A 22004-nucleotide genomic window follows, 5' to 3' on the forward strand; every position below is an offset into this window, starting at 1 on the left:
CAGCCTCCAGGTAGGGACGGACAGAAGGTGAGTCCCACCCAGACGCCAGAGTTCTGCCCCAGCTTCTGAGGAGGCGGGGTCGGCATCCTTGGTGCTGCTGTGGATGGACTGTTCACACTGGCAAGAACATTTCCTGTAACTTCAGCTCTGGGCTCCTCTGGCACAATGAGAATCAGAGGCAGGTTGGGCCACCAGCCCTGCTGAAGCCTGGCTGGGGCTCTCTTGACTTCCCTCACCATATTCTTTGCTGTTCCTCAAACCCCCTTCACCTTCTTCCCAGCCACCCCAACCCCCATTGCCCCCATCTCCCCCACCCCACTAACCCCCATCACCACCAGCTCCTTCTCTGTCTTGCTTGGAACTGGTCTTAGTGAATCCTTCCCTAGTTCTCACCTCTCAGACAGAAAAAAAAAATAAACACATTATTCAGAAGAAGGTGTACGGAGACCTGTGAAATGTGTGGGGTGGGGCTTCCAGATGTGTTCGGTAGACCTCTCATGGCTTTTGTCCCTTTCCAGGAGATTGCTGGTTCCTGGCAGCACTGGGCTCCTTGACACAGAACCCACAGCATCTGCAGAAGATTCTGATGGACCAAAGCTTTTCGCACCAGTATGCGGGGATCTTCTGTTTCCGGGTGTGTGTCCTGCTGGGGCGCTCCTCACATGGATGGGTTCTCTGAGAGCACGGGCGGGGGGGGGGGGTCTTGAATGCCCTCAAGTCTGCTAGGGTGAGGTGGAAGAGTCCCCTACGTGTTAAGTTCTTGGCATATCTCTATAAAAGGATTCGAGCCCAACATCTGGAAGCACATAGGAAACATGAGAGTCAAAATGTTTTCATGTAAATAAAAAGAAACGGCAGAAACAATTAGCAAAAAAAACAAAAAAAAAGTCATTAATCAAGAACCCTGTCCATCACTGAGCCTTTGTGCCGGATCTTGCTATTTTGATTACAGTAGCTTTAGAATCAGTCGCAACATCTGGTAGAATAAGTTTTCCTTCGTTATTCTTTCCTCAAAAATATCTTGGTAATTCTTGCACGTTTATTTTTCCGTGAGAATATTAAAATCATTGTGTCTAATTAAAAAAAGCCACCGTGATGCAGAGTGGAACAGCATTAAATTTATGTATTAATTTGGAAACATTACATTTTTATTATTTTAATTATTCCTTTCCAGAAACATGGTATATCTTTCTATCTACTCAGAACTTCAATAAAATGGTTTTATGCCCTTCAATAAAATGTTATAGTTATGTTTCCATATTGGTGTGACACCCTTCTTGTTAAATGTATTCCCAAATATTTTACAGTTTTGTAGCTAATATGAATGAGATTTTCCCCCTCATTTCTAACTAAACGTTGCTGACAAGAGAAAGCCAGTCCTTATTATGTATTAAATTGTATCTAGGCACCTTACCAAATTTCTTGATTAGTTCCATTTTTTTTTAGTAGAGTATCTCAGTTTTTTAGTTAACTAATATTCTCTGCAAATAAAGATCATTTTGTCTCTTTTTTCAATATTTCTAGAACTTACTTTGCTCTTTGTCACATTATAGAAGGTCACAATCTTAAATAAGAATGGCAAGAGCAAAGTCCTGCCTTCTCCTGATTTTAGTGATGTTCTCTCCTGCTGTGCCAATTTTTTTGATGCACTGTGGGATTCAATTTGATAAACATTTTATTAGAATTTTTGCATCAATATCGTATGTAGAATTGGTTTCTAGCTATTTTTGCCATGTTGGAGTTATGCTGGCTTTTTAAAATGAATCCATTGAGTTTTATATATCTTGATCTGAAATAATTTGAACAATGGTTATTAATCATTGATTATTTGTTCTTTGAAAGTAAAACAGACAATAGTTAAATCATTTGGAACTACTTCCTTTTTCAACATGATTTAACTCTTATTGTGTGTTCAACAGCTATTGAAATGTTTGTGTCTCTTATTTCTTCTGGAGTTAATTCTTTTTTTTTTTCCCCAATCCTTTTGTCCTGTTATTAATGGTTCTGAAAGAGTATTGTTATTTACATTTTTTTAACTTCCTTAAAAAATGTTATTAAAGTATTGTATGGGAAAATGCATTTAGTTAAAAAAATCTGCTTAGAAAATTTTGGAATATCTATAATTCAGGAAATTTTATACATTAAATCACAAAATGCGATACTTTAAGCCTATTGAAAATTTTAACTTAAGGAAGAAATGTTATACCAAATAGATATTCCCATTTTAAATTGGGGGTTTTCCAGATAAATTGTGGTACCTTACATCAGGTTCAAATAGTCTTATCAATAACTTTCTCCCAAAGTAGATACACTATTTGCAAATGACAAATAGAAGATTTGGAAAAAGGGAGGAAAATGTTCTCTCACTTTTTTTATAATATTTTTTTATTATATTATGTTAGTCACCATACAGTACATCCCTAGTTTTTGATGTAAAGTTCCACGATTCATTACTTGCGTATAACAACACCCAGTGCACCGTGCAATACGTGCCCTCCTTAATACCCATCACCAACTCTTGAAATTTATATTTTGCCAGGAAAACCAACTATTTCTTCTGTGGTTTCAGATTTACTGCCCAAAACTTGATTATGTGATTCTCTGAAAATTCTTTTGATTTCTTCTAATCTTGGTTAAATCCACTTTATCAATCCCTGTAGTATGTTCTTATTTTTCCTTTTCTTCTTAAGCCAGGTTTTCTTAACCAAACCAAACTTTTTATTGGTTTTTTAATAAATCAACTTTTGGTTTTCATTATTCTTTCTATTTTTCTTTTGGGGTTTTGTGTTCTATATAATTGATTTCAATTGATTTTTATTAATTCCTGTTTACTTTCTTTAATTTTATTGTTTTTTGTTTGTTTTCTGAAACTCTTCACTTTTGTTTTTTGTTTAATAATAAAAACTTTCAAGATTATAAATTTTCTTTTTCTTTTCATAGATTGTATCTATATAGGGTTTTAGGGTAAGACTATAAATTTTTCTTTTCTTTTTATAGATCTTATCTATATCTATAGGGTTTGATATAAAATGTCTTGGATTAATTTTAAGATAATATACTTTTAGTTTTGGTTGTAGAATTTTAGATTTATTAAATTATGATCAGAGAATATAGTCATAAAATCTCTATATTTGGGGAAATTATTAAAGTTTTATTTATGTCCAAGTCTACAACAGTTTTTGCAAATGCTTCGTGGATATATGAGACTATCCAGTAGGCAAAAGTCCATATGGAATCAGGCTTTCTGATTTGCAAATTGTTGTATCTGCAAATAACTTTTTTATCTTGGCTTACTTTTTGTTTGCTTGATTTATCAAATTCTAAAAGAGGTGAATTAAAATTCTTCCCCAAAGTTATACCTTGGAGGATTCCTCTTATGTTTTCAGATATTCTAGCTTTAAACTTTTCCTGTTATATTCTACGGTACCTAACGATTTTTGTTCTTGCTATCCGGCTGTTGGAATAAAGTTCACACAATAGCTCTCTTTTTTGTCTTTAATGTGTTGGGCTTTGAATTCCTCTTTATCTGATGTTCACATTGCTACTTCAGCTTCCTGTCATTTATGTTTTCCTCTTACATCTTCGGTCATCCTCTCATTATCAATTTCACTTCCACTGTGTTTCTTGTACATAGCATACTTAAAACTCACTGCCCATCATTGTTGCTTTCACCCTTCATTTCCTCTTAAGGTTTTTGTTCTAATTTCATCCTCATTAGGTAAGTAGTTCCTTGAATAATTTCCTCCAATCACATGGGTGTTTTTCATTCGCTCTTACTTAAGAATAATACGTCAGTGGAGCTTGGGATTCTTGGATCACATTCCCTTTCCTCAAATATCTGTAAACTAGTCCTTTGTCTCATAGCTTCCAATGTTACAGAAGGAAAATCCAATGCTCATCCATGCTCTTGGCTTTGTTTGCAACGTATTCTTTCAAACTGCAGTTTTAGGGAGAGGTACTCTGGCTCCTTCTGTTCAGAACTTTCTCTGGAACACGTCCAGATGTGTGCCTTTTTGAAATTAATCTTGTCTAGGATTCAGTGAGCTCTTTCATTCTGAGAAAGCCCCTTTTCTGCTCAACTAAATTTCCCTTCATTATTTCTGGATGTCCTCCTTTATTTTGTTGTCTCTTCCTGAAGTCCAACTATTTGCGTACTAGGTCTTCTAACAAGTTCCCAGGGGATGCTGATGTTGCTCGTCCAAGGATCTGACCAAAGAGTGAGCTAGAAGATGCAAGGTTTACTGTCTGAGCTCACCTCAGGCTGCAAGTGTTGGTAGTAACACGTGGTTAGGAGAAACCGAGTCCTAGGCAGAATACTCTCTGACCTTCTAAACGGTGAGAAAGTTCCACAGTTCTCCAGAAAGAGCTGAAGTGTTGATCTCCGTACATCTGTTCTCATCACTCTGTGCTTGGGCACTACTCTCTGGAAAGAGCCCAGTGCCCAAGCAATGTGGCTGCTTTGTGCAAAACACTTCTGGCTTCCCTCAGACACTTGGGCTGACAAAATGGCACCAGCATGCTTCTTAGAGGGTCCAGACATTATTCAGATGCCAGCCCTCCGCACCTAGTGAGGTGAACCGGGAAATGCAGATTGGTGGCCTCATTCTTGACTTCATTCTGGGAACAGTGATCTTATCTGGCATTCCCTTTGTATGAGGATAGCAAGTTTGGTCAGCATTACTCATGTGGGAATATTGGGGTGAAGGTGACTTCTAGCTGGAAACCAACCAGAGGAGCTCATTTAAGTCAGGACTCACTCATTCCTGATGGTCTGCTCTGCACCAGGCTCTATCCTAGGTGCTGAACAAAGAAACTATAGAAAAATAGTTTCTGCTTTCATTTTTTTAAATAATTTTTTATTATGTTATGTTAGTCACGATACAGTATATCCTTAGTTTTTGGTGTAAAATTCCATGATTCATTATTTGCATATAACACCCAGTGCACCATGCGATATGTGCCCTCCTTAATACCCATCACCGGCCTATCCCAATCCCCCGCCCCCCTCCCCTCTGAAGCCCTCAGTTTGTTTCCCAGAGGCCACAGTCTGTCATGGTTCATTCCTCCTTCTGTTTACCCCCCACTTCTGCTTTCAAAACTGATCTCACTTTCACAATCTCGTCTGATCCCAATCACAGCCCTATGAGGAGGTTCTTACTTTATCACCATTTGACAGATGAGGAAACTGAGACACAGAGAATTCGGTGTCTTAACCAGTGTCTGTTGTTCAGGTAACTAAAGGGAAAACCGGGGCTCAAGCACAGTTCCAACGACTGGCCACTGTCCACTGCACTTTGCTATCCAGATCAGGTTGTTTTTCCAGTACCCCACTTCTCGTTTCCCTTGGCGTGTCAAACATGTTTCATGACCTCCCTCCTAGTAACACCCCTATTGGCTCTTAACCTCACCTGTCTACACATTTTACTGCAGTAGGGACACAAGTCCACAGCTATGCCAGAACCAGCTGCAGTGCACTGAGCTCATTAATGACCGTGAAAACATCTTTGCTTTGTCTCCACTGACACCCATCTCAGTCTCCATCTCTACTTGGAAAGCACATCCTCAGCTGGATGCAATGGCCCAACATCTGGGATATCCAGCTGTGGAAAAGGCCATGTGGATGGCTTCCCGTCACTCCCAGATGATAGATCACATCCACCCAGCTTTACTCCGAACCCGCCTGTCAGAGACCTGCCTTCATCAAGGCTCAGACCTGAAGCTGGAGGCCCTGCTGCTTATCCAACACAGGGCAGACCGAAGAAGAAACTCCAAAAGGCTGGCTTTGTTATGAATTTTCCGCATTTGGTGATGTCCCCAGGTGAACCATTAAGAGTTGAACACCGAAGATTAAAGCAGTCTGTTTTGGAGAGGAACATCTGGTTCATTTGTGCTCTTAGCGGTAGCGGTGCCAGCCAGCTTCATTTCCGCTGCTCTGATGGCAGGGCCAGCTTCACAGGAGCGAAGACGGCCAGAGCGAGACCATCAGTGCTCGGTCCTCCTGAGCATTCCTCATCATTTGGCCTTCAGGCCTTTGCCTACACTGTCCCTGCCATCTGGGATGTCTTTCCCACCTGCTTGCCACCTATTTAAATCCTGCCCCCACCCCCAAGCCTCCGGCTCCCAGTAGGCGCTCCTGTTGCCCCATTATAACACTCTGTATCTACCCTTCTCCTTGTTGTTCAGCATCTTTTCCCTCTATTGCCATTTCGTGCACAAGGTAAACCTGGAAAGTCCATGTGTGCCGAAGCTCTTAGAGGACTTGCCAAAGTGAGACCAGAGTTAGTAGCAAAGTCAAACTAAAACCCAAGTCTCTTTCCGCCCAGCCTATATTTTCTTTGACTCACTTGATCTGTGACTCATCTGTCCGGTGCAGTTGACATGCCAGGCCCCTGTCCACTGACCTGGGCTGGGATTTTGTTCTCGATAGAGTTTGTTGTTACATTGATGAGGTCATGCCATGACAATGGTTATCGTTTGGCATGGGTTGGGGGTCCAGAAGCTCCCTTCTGCCCCGGCTCTACCAAGGCATCTATTCATCTGTCTTCCAGTTCTGGCAGTGTGGCCAGTGGGTGGAAGTGGTGGTTGATGATCGCCTACCTGTCCTGAAAAAGGAGTACCTCTTTGTGCATCCTCGCAACAATCAGGAGTTTTGGCCCTGCCTGCTGGAGAAAGCTTATGCCAAGTAAGAGTGGCCTGTCCTTCTGACCAGCGCCTCAATGCTGGCCTTGCCTGCCTAGCGCTTGCCCTGATGGGTGCTGCACAGCAACTAGCCCCAGGACTTTTGGCAGCTCTGCACGCAAGTGATGCCCTGAGAGCATCAGAGCCTTTGCCACCTGGCTGGGCATCCTCCGTAAACAATCACTGTGTGCAAGGCTGTGTTGGGGCCAGGGGAGGAACCCCGAGATACATAGCAAGAGGTGGGCAGGGCAGGACTAAACAGAGGTATGTACTAATAATACTGTCGTTGCAAGAGCTGGGATAAGAGCCCAAATAAAATACAATATCATGGCTGATGGTCAAAGTCTGATGAGAGGACAGAGAGAGAACATTCTTGACTTTCTGACTCACAGAGAGTCAATCTGAGGCTCTATAGAGGACATGGCATTGAGTGAGGCCTTGAAGGATGGGTAGAATTTCAGCAAGGAGAAAGGGGACGTGTTGGACGGTTATTCCCAACCATGAGACTGATTCAAGTGAAGACCTAGGGGCAGGACAGTTCAAAGTGAGGTCGGGCAGTTGGGGGCCCGGTATGGCTACTATGAGATTGGATCTGTGTCGGGGACAAGGGGCAGGGGGCGGGGGGAGGCAGGGCAGGAGTTTGCTGGTTATTACATGGCACAAGCCATATAACTAGGTTGTACTATAACTAGGGTTAACAAGCTCAAGGACTTACAAACACCCTAGTTTGTAAATCCTATGTTTGATTTAGATCCTTTGAGTTACCTCTATTCGGATGAGTGCTGAGCGTGTAACCACAGGCCGGGCGGTGTGCTTGGCCCGCGGTGAGACTCTGAGACTGGCTTAAGTGGGTGTGAGCAGGAGTGTGTGCTATGTGGAACAGGTCCCTGTCGCAGAGACCTACACAGGTGCGGGCACATCAGAGCTCAGGATCAAAGCTAGGAGACAAAGGGACCGTCCCTTTCAGGAAACCGTGAGTTAGCAGAGTGTCACCAAATCAGGTTCCCTAAAGATCATCACCACCACCCACATTTTACAGATTGGGAAGCCAAGACTCTAGTCACGTGACGGTCATCAGTAGCCGGAATCCGGTGGGGTTTTCAGTTATTTGACCCAGGGACAGCAGAAGACCCTGCTGGGTCCAGTCCTGCGCCCTGAGGATGCTAACAACCCCACAGATCACCCCAGCACCCCAGTCCCTGTCCTTCCAGAGGTCACACTCTGAACAGCCATGCATCTCAAGAGCTCTTTTTTCTTTTTTTTGCACTCTGTCTTTTGAGCCTATTTGTGGAAAACTAAAGCTATTGCTCATTTCCAGTGTCAAGAAGAGCTGTTCATTAGCATCTGAGAAGGAACCCCAGCTAACAGCCAAGGTTGTTGAACCGATCCATATGTTCGGGGAGGTTAATTTGCTTCTAAGCTACTTACTCAAACGCTGCCATCCCTTTCCAGTATGGAGTCAACTCTCACTACTTCGGGGCTTCGTTTTTTCCTTCTGTGAAAGGGGGAGCGTGCCAGTTCACTTGGAGAATTAGAAACCGTGTGGAATGAAATGATGACTTTGACCCCATTTTGTTAACAGTCGACCTAAAGCAATCATTCAGCTTGAAAAGAAAATGGGAAACTGGACCCGGAATCCACATTCAACCGCCTAAAGATATCTAGTGGAGGATAAAATGTTTCAAACTAGTAAGCTGTTTAAAAGCTTTCCCCTCTATCCAAAGAAGGGAATCATAGAACGTAGAAGTGAGTGCAATGGAATTAGAGCTATCAGGGCTGGAAGGGACCTCTGTCAGCCTCGAGTCCTATCTCCTTCTTTGAAAGATGGAGAAACTGATACGCAGAGCAGCCCAAGGTCATGTGGTGTTTGAGGCCAAGCTGGGATGAGAACTGTTCTTGTCGCAGGCTTTTCCATCATCCCTTGATGCTGTTGATTTTATAGGAAAAAGATTTGTCTATTTGCTTCTTTGGAACTCAGTGTCGGACACACAACCACCACAGTACAAATATGGAGAACCATCCATCCCCATGGATGACCCTCCTTCCCCCCCAAGAAGGTAGGCCAGTGAATGCATGTATCCCAGACTTTCAGCTACCCTTGCAACTGGCGAGTCTAGAAATGAACTGGTTGAGTCAGATCTACACTGGCAGGTTTTCCCCCCAGAGGTCATAAAATAGGAGATCGCAGGACAAAATCCGTTAGGCTGCATATCGTCCCATACGGAATCTGGGCAGTTAAGAATCCCAGCATTTTAGCAGCCTTTCTGATTCTGATTTAGACGTCTGAATTCTTCCCTCTTTCCTAGCATTGCTGGGCAGATAGACATTTCCCCCAAATGAGGCTGAAGCACAGAGATGAGAACAAGGCGCTCGCTGAATTCCTGGGCTCGAGTGACAAGGTGTAGTGACAGGTGTGGTGAACACGGTTCTATCTTTCCTTCCCTTTCTGTTTCCTGTCAGTAAAGGGGGCTAAGAATAGTTGCCATGTTCCTGAAGCATCAGCAGGATTTGTGAGCTTGTGTTTGTGAAGCAGAGAGATAGCTCCTTGTCAAAATACCCAGCTGCTGCTGAGACAGGCTTTGTGAGCACTGTGGAGAGACGGTGAGGGAGGGGCTGCTGGCCTTCCCCAGGCATTGGGTCTCTCTGTGGCAATTGCGAGGTGGTGTGAGTGCAAAGCCTCAGATGAGGCCCCTAGACACTGAGGCATTGGGCCAGAAGTGCCAGGACAGGGCTGGCTGCTTTTCTGGAATGGCTCAGGTGCAGCCCTGTTTAAAGCCAAGGAAGGCCCCTGAGTGCCTCGCCAAGAAGGGGCTGTTGCAGTGTGTGAGGTCACACTGGTGGGCTCTAGAATGGGTTCCAGAACCCCAGTCTTCGTGAACTTCCAGGACCCTCAGCAAAGCCCTCCTAATCCGGGACTGGAGCCAGTATACGTGTGGGAAATCGAGGGTCAGGCGTTCAGAGCCGACCGGGCATGACCATTATCAGAGGCAGGCTTTGCCTTTGACTAAGTCAATACTCGGGAGATAAGAATCTAGTACCAGGTATAACCCTGGGTCAGGGAGAGGGAGAGACAGAAGATAAGATTTAGAACCAGTTTTATAACAAGTTGAGATAATCTGTCACATGGCAGTTTCTGCAGCATGGCCTTCTGTGTATCCTTAGCTTTCTGTTATAAAGGACTTTTAAGCCGTCCATGGCATTTGCTCCTGGGACGTTGTCCTGCTTTGAGTGGCTGTTGGACATGTACTTGCCCAAGTAAATTTACGTGAATTCTGGGTGATGCTCGGGTGGAGAGAGCGGCAGCAGCGGGAATATGGGGGAAGGGACTGAGGGGCCCCATGAGCCCACCTCGTCAACCTCACCGTTGCCAGGTGAGAGACCCAGAAGGGAAGGTTGCAGGCGCCCTGGAGGAGCAGCAGGGAGGAGCTCAGGCCCAGAGCTCTGCGCTTGCTTTGAGGATGTGTTAGGTAGACTCGTCCCCGCCTATGCTCCCTTCAGTACAGTCGGCTAGCCTCCCTGATGATCCTGACGTGCGGGGGTTCTGAGAGCGGGGATTCTGGACCACACTTCGCACGGCATGGGAACAGAGGCTGCTTGTGGCCGCCGCAGGCACCGGGGTTCTTGGCTGAGCTCTTGGAGGTCTTGCCCACCTTTGAACACTCGGTGCCTAGCATGGCACCCCTCACACAGCAAGGACTTACCACTCTTGTTAAACTGAAGAGGAAACAGTGGATACTCATCCTAATATCCAGTGTCCGTGCCGGGCTTGCTGTGTGCCGGCTTAAGTAACTTGTTAAGGTCAAGCAGCTCAGTACGTGGAGAGGGCGATCCTCGACCCCCGGGCCTGAGGCTCCAGCACCTGCCCGCCTAACCTCTGCACAATATGGCTGCTTGTGGGGCTGCCCAGCCCCGGGAGGCCAGGGGAAGGATAGCAGCACTTCACTGGAAACTTCATCCAGGAGAATAGAAGGCAGGTGACCACAGTCCAGGGCTAGATCAGACAGTCCTTCGCTGGACAACATGCAGAGGTCAGGTGTGCAACCTCCCTTCCGGGAGCGTCTCGCCAAACTCACCACGGGGGTTGATGTGCCTTTCCCCCTTCCAGGTTTCATGGCTCCTATGCCAGCCTCCACTACGGCTTCCTTCCTGACGCCCTGGTGGACCTCACAGGAGGGGTGGTCACCAGCGTCGACCTGCACTTTCCTTCCGACCTGGTGATGTTGGTGAAGACAGCGGCCACGGCAGGCTCCCTGATGACCTGCGCCACCCCGGCCCAGGTGAATAGACTGCACGGGGTTGAGCCTTTGCTTGCCCGGGGGTATCTAGCCACCGGCCCGTACAGCCAGTCAGGGGCATGGCCAAGGGGGCGCCACGGAGCGCGGGTGCTATGCCTCATGTCATCCTCACAGCAGCCCTCCGTCTGAGCGAGAGGCTGCAGAGCTCACTAAAGAGGAAATGGGCTCGGAGAGGCTAAGCAAAGTGCCCAGCATCACACAGCCAGTAAGTGGCTGAGCTGGTTTCGAATGCTGCTGCCTGACTCTGAAGCCTGTGCCTAGCCCTGCCGTGTGACCAGGCCCAGTGGGGTCCAGAGGGACCGGGCAGCCCTTTGATTCTCTCTGGCTCCAAAGGTGCTGTCCCAAGGTCAGTGTGTCCCATGTTGAAAAGCTTGGACAGCCCTCCAAATTATTTTGGAGTCTACCCTGAGACAGCCAGCTCCCTATCCGTGAGGATATTTGCAGCACTCTGTAAACATGTGGGCTTTGAGTCACACACCCCTAATCTGAAACACCACCCAAAAACTAATATGCACTTTAAACCCCAGTGGCTCACAGCACGGGGTGGTGGGTATTCCTGACTCCTTCAAGATGCCCAGCAGACACGTTTTGTGCCATGTGTCATTGAGGAGCAGGGATTGGAGGAGGAAACAGTCCAGGTCAGCCCCGGGACTCAGTGGGGTTCTGTCAGTCATGGGGTAGTCTCCGGAGGTATGAAATGCCCAGGGCCTCAACCACCCGGCAGCCTTCAAACCCTGCCCCTCTAGAAAAGAGTTCTAAAAACATGTGCCATTCCAGTCTGCATTCATGGGATGCTTCCCAACCCGCCACAGCTTAGCTGCTGATTGAATCGTGCTTTTCTGTTTCTCTGAAGAATCTGGGAATGTGTAATGCTTGGTCTGATTTCCTCCTTTGAAGCCAACAGGTGAGGCCAGGAGAATGGAGAGCGGCCTGGTGAGTCAGCATGCCTACACCGTGACTGGAGCGGAGCGGGTAAGGCTTCACGGGTTGTGCCCGGCTTTCTTGCTCCTTGAAACAGGAGTCGGCATCACACGCCTTCAGCAAGCCCACCACAGCCCCAGCCCTTCTATTCATCCAGAAGTTCTGGCGCCCAGCAGCTTCATCCCCCAGGGAGCCACCAGAGCTCTTGCCATCCTTGCACTGGTCTCAGGCTGAGCGTCCAGCTAGACTGCAGGGTTCTCCCAAAAGGAAAGGAGAAAGAACCGCCCAGTGGACCAGGGCAAGCCCTGACAGGATTTTCCTGGTTATGCAGCAGCTAAACTGCTACCACAAAGGCACTCCGAAGTCCAGGGGCTCAAACAAGAGAAAGCTCATTGCTCTCAGCTAAGCGGGAAAATCCAGAGCTGATGAGGACTCTGCCACGGCAACACGGGGCTTCTCCCTGGGAGCTCAGGGCAGCTGCTCCAGGGCCCTCATCTCCCGGCCAGGGAAAGAAAAAGAAGCCAGGGGACACTTACACATTCGTATAGAAGGCACCACTCAGGGGGGCGGAGTTAAGATGGCGGAGGAGTAGGAGACACCGTTTTCAGCCGGTCCCCCGAGTCGAGCTGGATAGGTACCAGACCAGCCTAAACAACCACGGAACCAGCCTGAGACGCAGGAAGATGCATCTGGATCTCTACAAATGAACATCTCCAGCGCTGAGTATTGAGGTACGAAGCGGGGAGCCATGAAACCGCGCACAGATATCGGAAGATAAACGGAAGGGGGAGGGAGCCGCCGTGTTCGGGCTCCGGGAAGCGGCAGCCACCTGCACGGGGGAGCGGGCGGGGCTCGCGGACGGCACCCGCGAGAGAGCGAACTGAGACCATGAGCCGGAGAGCGCGTGCCACCAGGCATCTCGCGGAACCCCGGAATCCCGGTGCGCTCACTGGATCCAGACTGAGACCGGGAGATCCGGGAGCGCGCGCGGGGCAGCTGGCGGCTGGCGGCGTTAGAAACACAAAGGACAGAGACGCGCCGGCCCTGGAAGTGAGGGCTGGGATGCCGGGTGTGGGGCGCACATCCCGGGACGCTGCAGGGTTGAGCAGCACCAACAGTAACAGAGTTCAAGTGGCCAGAACATTAGTAGAGAACGGGCCGCAATCCTTCTGTTCCGTGACAGAGGCTGAGATTCGGCCGCTGCTGCTCTGACTCTCAGAAGAGGCACAGCAAACCGCCAGGGAAAGCCGCCAGAGAACAAAAGCCTGGAAATACTGGCTCAGAGAGTGCCCATCCCCATCCCCCCTCGCAGGGGACACAGAGGCTCTACCCAAACAGGGTTGCCTGAGTATCGGCGCGGCAGGCCCCTCCCCCAGAAGGCAGGCTGAAAAATCAAGAAGCCCACAACCCGGGCGCCTGGGTGGCGCAGTCATTGAGCGCCTGCCTTCGGCTTAGGGCGTGATCCGGGCGTTCCGGAAAGGAGTCCCTCATCGGGCTCCTCCGCTGGGAGCCTGCTTCTTCCTCTCCCACTCCCCTGCTTCTGTTCCCTCTCTCGCTGGTTGGCTGCCACATAAATAAATACATAAATAAAATCATTAAAGAAGAAGCCCACATCCCTAAGATCCCTATAAAACAAGGGGCACGGCCTGGGACCCAGTCAATAATTTGGGCTCTGGAAACCCCGCAACCTCTCCTCCTCAGAATGACAAGAAGGAGAAGCCCCCCCATCAAAGAAAAGACAGTGAGTCTGTGGCCTCTGCCACAGAAATAATGGATATGGATGTAACCAAATTATCAGAAATGGAATTCAGAGTAACGATGGTCAAAATGATGAGTAGAATTGAAAAAACTATTAACGAAAAGGTTACTGAGAATATAGAATCCCTAAGGACAGAAATGAGAACGAATCTGACAGAAATTAAAAATTCTATGAGCCAAATGCAGGCAAAACTAGAGGCTCTGACGGCCAGGGTCGCAGAAGCAGAGGAACGGGTTAGTGAATTGGAGGATGGGTTAATAGAGGAAAAACTGAAAATAGAAGATGGTCTTAAAAAAATCCACACCCACGAATGTAGGTTACGGGAGATTACTGACTCAATGAAACGATCCAATGTTAGAATCATCAGCATCCCCGAGGGGGTGGAGAAAAACAGAGGTCTAGAAGAGATATTTGAACAAATTGTAGCTGAAAACTTCCCTAATCTAGCGAGGGAAACAAACATTCGTGTCCAAGAGGCAGAGAGGACCCCTCCCAAGCTCAACCACGACAAACCTACGCCACGTCACGTCATAGTGCAATTCGCAAATATTAGATGCAAGGATACAGTATTGAAAGCGGCCAGGGCAAAGAAATTTCTCACGTACCAAGGCAAAGGCATCAGAATTACGTCAGACCTGTCTACACAGACCTGAAATGAGAGAAAGGGTTGGGGGAGCATATTTAAAGCTCTTTCAGAGAAAAACATGCAGCCAAGGATCCTTTATCCAGCAAGGCTGTCATTCAGAATTGATGGAGAAATAAAGACATTTCAGAATCACCAGTCACTAACCAATTTCATAACCACGAAACCAGCCCTACAGGAGATATTATGGGGGGTTCTATAAAAGTAAAAAGGCCCCAAGAGTGATACAGAACAGAAAGTCACAGCCAATACAAAGACTTTACTGGCAACATGGCACCATTAAAATCATATCTCTCAGTAATCAGTCTTAATGTAAATGGTTTGAACCATCCCATAAAACGCCACAGGGTTGCAGATTGGATAAAAAGAAATGACCCATCCATTTGCTGTCTACAAGAGACTCATTTCGAACCCAAAGATGCATTCAGACTGAGAGTAAGGGGATGGAGTACCATCTTTCACGCAAATGGACCTCAAAAGAAAGCTGGGGTAGCAATTCTCATATCAGATAAATTGGATTTTAAACTACAGACTATAGTTAGAGACGCAGAAGGGCACTATATTATTCTTAAGGGAAGTATTCAACAAGTGGATATGACAATTATAAATATATATGCCCCCAACAGGGGAGCAGCAAGATACACAAGCCAACTCTTAACCAGAATAAAGAGACATATAAATAAAAATACATTAATAGTAGGGGACCTCAACACTCCACTATCAGAAATAGACAGAACACCCTGGCAAAAACTAAGCAAAGAATCAAAGGCTTTGAATGCCATACTCGACGAGTTGGACCTCATAGATATATATAGAACACTACACCCCAGAACCAAAGAATACTCATTCTATTCTAATGCCCATGGAACATTCTCAAGAATAGACCATGTTCTGGGACACGAAACAGGTCTCAACCGATACCAAAAGATTGAAATTATCCCCTGCATATTCTCAGACCACAACGCTCTGAAATTGGAACTCAACCACAAGGAAAAATTTGGAAGAAACTCAAACACTTGGAGACTAAGAACTATCCTGCTCAGGAATGACTCGATAAACCAGGAAATCAAAAATCAAATTAAACAATTTATGGAGACCAATGAGAATGAAAATACAACAGTCCAAAACCTATGGGATACTGCAAAGGCAGTCCTAAGGGGGAAATACATAGCCATCCAAGCCTCACTCAAAAGAATAGAAAAATCTAAAATGCAGTTTTTATATTCTCACCTCAAGAAGCTGGAACAGCAACAGAGGGACAGGCCTAATCCACGCACGAGGAAGCAGTTGACCAAAATTAGAGCTGAAATCAATCAAGCAGAAACCAGAAGTACAGTAGAGCAGAACAACAGGACTAGAAGCTGGTTCTTTGAGAGAATCAATAAAATTGACAGACCACTGGCAAGACTTATCCAAAAGAAAAGAGAAAGGACCCAGATTATTAAAATTATGAATGAAAAAGGAGAGGTCACGACGAGCACCATTGAAATTGGAAGGATTATTAGAAACTATTATCAACAGCTATATGCCAATAAACTAAGCAATCTGGAAGAGATGGAATCCTTCCTGGAAACCTATAAACTACCAAGATTGAAACCGGAAGAAATTGATTCCTTAAACAGGCCAATTAATTATGAAGAAATTGAGTCAGTGATAAACAACCTTCCAAATAACAAAACTCCAGGCCCGGACGGTTTTCCTGGGGAATTCTACCAAACATTCAAAGAAGAAATAATACCTATTCTCCTAAAGCTATTTCAAAAAATAGAAACAGAAGGAAAGCTACCAAACTCATTCTATGAGGCCAATATTACCTTGATCCCCAAACCAGGCAAAGACCCCCTCAAAAAGGAGAATTACAGACCGATTTCCCTAATGAATATGGACGCCAAAATCCTCAACAAGATACTTGCTAATAGAATCCAACAGTACATTAAAAGGATTATCCATCACGATCAAGTGGGATTCATACCTGGGATGCAAGCGTGGTTCAATATTCGCAAATCAATCAGCGTGATACATCATATCAACAAGAAAAGACTCAGGAACCATATGATCCTCTCAATCGATGCCGAAAAAGCATTTGACAAAATACAGCATCCTTTCCTGATTAAAACCCTTCAGAGTGTAGGAATAGAAAGTACATTTCTCAATCTCATAAAAGCCATCTATGAAAAGCCTACTGCAAATATTATTCTCAATGGGGAAAAGCTGGAAGCCTTTCCCTTAAGATCAGGAACTCGACAAGGATGCCCACTCTCGCCACTATTATTCAACGTAGTACTAGAAGTCCTTGCAACAGCAATCAGACGACAAAAAGGGATCAAAGGTATTCAAATCAGCAAAGAAGAAGTCAAAATGTCTCTCTTTGCAGATGACATGATACTCTATATGGAAAACCCAAAAGAAGCCACTCCCAAACTATTAGAAGTTATAGAGCAATTCAGTAACGTGGCGGGATACAAAATCAATGCTCAGAAATCAGTTGCATTTCTATACACGAATGACGAGACCGAAGAAAGAGAAATTAGGGAATCCATCCCATTTACAATAGCACCAAAAACCATACGTTACCTTGGAATTAACTTAACCAGAGACGTAAAGGACCTATATTCTAGAAACTATAAATCACTCTTGAAAGACATTGAGGAAGACATAAAAAGATGGAAAGATATTCCATGCTCATGGATCGGAAGAATTAACATAGTTAAAATGTCCATGCTACCCAGAGCAATCTACACTTTCAATGCTATCCCGATCAAAATACCGAGAACGTTTTTCAAAGAACTGGAACAAATAGTCCTTAAATTTGTATGGAAACAGAAAAGGCCCCGAATCTCCAAGGAACTGTTGAAAAGGAAAAACAAAGCTGGGGGCATCACAATGCCGGATTTTGAGCTGTACTACAAAGCTGTGATCACAAAGACAGCATGGTACTGGCACAAAAACAGACACATAGACCAATGGAACAGAATAGAGAGCCCAGAAATGGACCCTCGGCTCTTTGGGCAACTAATATTTGATAAAGCAGGAAAAAACATCCGGCGGGAAAAAGACAGTCTCTTCAATAAATGGTGCTGGGAAAATTGGACAGCTACATGCAAGAGAATGAAACTTGACCACTATCTCACACCATACACAAAAATAAACTCCAAATGGATGAAAGACCTCGATGTGAGACAGGAATCCATCAAAATTCTAGAGGAGAACATAGGCAACAACCTCTACGACATCGGCCAAAGCAACCTTTTTCATGACACATCCCCAAAGGCAAGAGAAACAAAAGATAAAATGAATTTATGGGACTTCATCAAGATTAAAAGTTTCTGCACCGCCAAGGAAACAGTCAGAAAAACTAAGAGGCAGCCCACGGAATGGGAGAATATATTTGCAAATGACACTACAGATAAAGGACTGGTATCCAAGATCTACAAAGAACTTCTCAAACTCAGGGGCGCCTGGGTGGCACAGCGGTTAGGCGTCTGCCTTGGCTCAGGGCGTGATCCCGGCGTTCTGGGATCGAGTCCCACATCAGGCTCCTCCGCTATGAGCCTGCTTCTTCCTCTCCCACTCCCCCTGCCTGTGTTCCCTCTCTCGCTGGCTGTCTCTATCTCTGTCGAATAAATAAATAAAATCTTTAAAAAAAAAAAAAAAGAACTTCTCAAACTCAATACACGAGAAACAAATAAACAAATCAAAAAATGGGCAGAAGATATGAACAGACACTTTTCCAATGAAGACATACAAATGGCTAACAGACACATGAAAAAATGTTCAAAATCATTAGCCATCAAGGAAATTCAAATCAAAACCACACTGAGATACCACCTTACGCTAGTTAGAATGGCAAAAATAGACAAGGCAAGAAACAACAATTGTTGGAGAGGATGTGGAGAAAGGGGATCCCTCCTACATTGTTGGTGGGAATGCAAGTTGGTACAGCCACTCTGGAAAACAGTGTGGAGGTCCCTTAAAAAGTTAAAAATTGAGCTCCCCTATGATCCAGCCATTGCACTACTGGGTGTTTACCCCAAAGATACAGACGTAGTGAAGAGAAGGGCCAATGCACCCCAATGTTCATAGCAGCAATGTCCACAATAGCTAAATCGTGGAAGGAGCCGAGATGCCCTTCAACAGATGACTGGATTAAGAAGTTGTGGTCCATATATACAATGGAATATTACTCAGCTATCAGAAAGAACGAGTTCTCAACATTTGCTACAACATGGACGGCACTGGAGGAGATAATGCTAAGTGAAATAAGTCAAGCAGAGAAAGACAACTATCATATGATTTCTCTCATCTATGGAACATAAGAACTAGGATGATCGGTAGGGGAAGAAAGGGATAAAGAAATGGGGGGTAATCAGAAGGGGGAATGAAACATGAGAGACTATGGACTATGAGAAACAAACTGAGGACTTCAGAGGGGAGGGGGGTGGGGGAATGGGATAGACCGGTGATGGGTAGTAAGGAGGGCACGTATTGCATGGTGCACTGGGTGTTATACGCAACTAATGAATCATCGAGCCTTACATCGGAAACCGGGGATGTACTGTATGGTGACTAACATAATATAATAAAAAATCATTAAAAAAAAAAAAAAAAGAAGTCACCCCTCAGAAAACACACACGCCATTTCCTCTCAGAGCCCGTTCGTCCGAACTTAATCACATGCCTCACAGAGGCCTAAGGGAGTCTGGGAAACATTCTGTCTAGTGGGGCCGCCATATGCCCAGCTAGACTTTATTCCCATGGAAGAGAGGAGGATGGCTCTTGGAGGACAGTGTTTCCCCTTGATGCAGGAATGGACTTGCAGTGGACAAAAGCATATGTGATTCATGAACAGTATCATTAGGTCTAGAAAACACGACTGAAGTCCAGCCTCCTCCATTCATAAGTGAGAAGGTGAGGCCTGAGAGGGGAAGGTCAGGGTTAACACAGCGGCTTGAAATGGCTGGGCCCACACACCAGCTGCGTGGTAACCATGCTTCCTGGCCTCGTGACGATTTCCCACACACGTTCCCCAGCTCTGTGTTTCCCACAGCTCCTGAGGTCTAATCATGTCCTCTAGGCCCGGAGAGACAGTGTCGCAAGTCCAGGGTACACTTTCCACAGGTGCTTATGAGCAGTAGAATGCAGTGTCGGGTTCCGTTTCCGGCCTGCTTTCTCGTCTTCGCCTTCTGTCGGTATCAGTCTGTCTCCTGTCCTGTGACCTCAGGCCACTTGCTCCGTTGTTTTGTGTTTTGGTGAGTCTTCCACAAATTAGAGACAGTATCTTCTGCCCCTGCTCTTCTCCTTAAGGAAATCCGTAACAAAATGCTTTCCTCTGCACAGTACCTGGGAGACAGTAGGCACCTAATAAATGCTCATGGGATTAGTGGATGAGTGCGCTTGCACGCGTGAATGAACGCACCCCTCTTTGGCCTGTGACGATGACATCCCTGAACCTTCTCCTCTGTCACAGAATGGATATGAGGGGCTCTAAATACATCTCCCACGAGCAAGGAGGAGGTCAGCCTGATTAACCCTGGCCAGGAGAGATCCCAGTCACAGCAGCCCCAGACTCTCTTGCGCTGAATTCTCCCAAAGCCGTCTCAGAATTCTCAGTGGGGGCAGCCAGTGCCATCGTCACACCAGGCCACGTAGGGACACCCTGCTTCCCACGAATCCCCGTCCCAGATGTGGAAAGTCTAGGCTGGGGATAACAAATTGGTTTCCTTGTGTGCCAACCTTGATCTGTTGGCAATGCTGCGGGATGACTGTGTTGACAGGACTCTGGCACTGCTTCCAGATTTGGGGAAAGAACTGTGATCGATGAGTGATCTGTGCTGGACGTGGAACGAAGGAGCCATGGTACCTGCATGAGGCCTCCGCCATTCCTGGAAAAGGCCCTTTGTCTATTGAGACAGCCTTTGGTTTTCATCTGCCATGAGCCACGAAACCACTTCTTCTAGGACTAATTACTAACGCCCGTGGGACTAGCATTTAAGAGAATACATTTGAGGAAATACTATCCTAGACTAGACCATCTGGATTACCCCTTGCCTGGGGTACCCTTTCTGAGAGAGCTGACCAGAGCCAGGGGTACGGTGAGTAGCCAGGAGAGTGAAGCAAGCGCATGTTCTCAGAGGTCGTCGTGACCTTGGCCTTGAGTGTGACCCCTGAGCCTCTCTGCCAAGGCCCAGGAACTTGGTTAAAGATTTCTTCTCCAGAAAGAGGAGGTCACAACTGACCACAAGTGCTAAGATTAAACCAGCCTGTAAATGCCGTGTGTTTTTTAATCTGCTCGTCCTCCTCTGGGCGAGACACAGTCAGGAAGATAAATGAAATTGGCATTTTTTATTAGCACCTAGCTCGGTCGGTGACTCCCCTGGGCAAGGGGGTGAGTGTTTATCTGCACGCCTCATCTAGCCCGGCCTTCAGCTCCCTCACTCGCTGGCCGCTTTCCTCCCGTGCCCGTCTGAGCCCCGACTGTGTGAGGCGCTAAGGGCGGCTCATTAAGCTTTTTGGGCCACCGGGCAACCATTTCTCACATCCCTGCTCCATGGGCTCCAGCAGCACTGACGGTTGATAAATACACCATGTGCAAGACCTGGAGTGCCTAGCGGTGGGGGAGGGAGGGGCAGGGAGCCCGGGTCAGTGCCAGGAGCCCCCCCCATCCCATGTAGCATTAAAAGCCAAACACCTTCCCCTACAGGGCCAGCCAGATAGAAGTGGACGGAAAAGAACCTTATCCAAGCCAAGTTCTTTGGCCCTTGTCTGACTGCGTTGTTGCTGCGTGGTATCGCCCTGTTGGTGATGACATGGGCCTTGGCCAGGTGGCCTAGGGGTGAGATGCAAGGTCAGGGTTGTAGCCACACCCGAGAGTGGTCAGGGCCCTGGAGCAGCTGTATCTTTGTCTACTCCCATCCCCAAATCAAGAGCCTGGGTTTCAGAGACTGGCAGTGGCTGGGATGAGAATTCTTCTGCCACTTATGCTGTGTCCTTGGGGAAACTTGCTTAGCCTCTCTGGTGGTCAGCTACCTCCTGTGCAAGACAAGGGTTCTGTAAACATCCTCTGGCAGTTGGAGCCCCACCCCTGCATGTGGAGTTCTTTTCCATATGGTGATACGGCACTTAGGGCTTTCTCCGCTGCCTCTGACCTGGAACCACAGAACAAGTGGGCCCCTTCCCTCACCCCGGCAAGGCCTCCGCCTCCACAGACAACCTCAGTACCCATCAGTGACACAGCTACAACGCAGACATGCTTTAAGGCCTCTCACCAGGCTGAGGGCTTCTGGATCTGGGAATGTGCTTTCAAAGGGTTGAGTTTGTTTTGTTGTAACTTATCAAGGGTCCTGGCCTTTGGCCTCCGTGGTCTGAAGGAGTCAGCCTCCATATCTGGGAACCAGGGAAGGAAGAAAAATTCAGGCCGTCAGGTACCTGCTTGTCGACAGAGGTGCAAGTGGAGGAGGGCTAACCTGGGCTGTCTTGACCCCCAGGCTGTCCCACTCCTCAAATCAGCCTCCTCCACATCCTCGCTCAGGACCACTCTGCAGGGACCCTGGCACAGCTCCCAGTGGGCCACAGGCAGGAGAGCAGCTGTGTGTGTAGAATAGAGATGCTGGTGGGGACAGAGCTTGCAGGAGGCCGGGGACCCATCATGATCCCCCGTCTGCAGCCCACAGCGACGGTCCATGCTATTTATCTGCCATTACGTCTCAGC

General features: G+C 46.7%; 1 protein-coding gene across 1 annotated transcript in view; it reads left to right on the forward strand.

The window, feature by feature from the left end:
- The window catches only part of CAPN13 (calpain 13), an 85933-nt gene that overhangs the window by 28365 nt on the left and 35564 nt on the right, over positions 1 to 22004 (forward strand). The window contains exons 4-7 of the mRNA XM_045809138.2: positions 519 to 634; positions 6549 to 6682; positions 10784 to 10955; positions 11871 to 11945. Of these exons, the coding sequence (XP_045665094.2) occupies positions 519 to 634; positions 6549 to 6682; positions 10784 to 10955; positions 11871 to 11945 (497 nt within the window). The remainder of the gene's footprint in view (positions 1 to 518; positions 635 to 6548; positions 6683 to 10783; positions 10956 to 11870; positions 11946 to 22004) is intronic.

This window comes from Ursus americanus, chromosome 7 (assembly GCF_024610735.1).
Source record: "Ursus americanus isolate L20-20 chromosome 7, mUrsAme1.1.p, whole genome shotgun sequence".
NCBI classification, from domain to species: Eukaryota; Metazoa; Chordata; class Mammalia; order Carnivora; family Ursidae; genus Ursus; species Ursus americanus.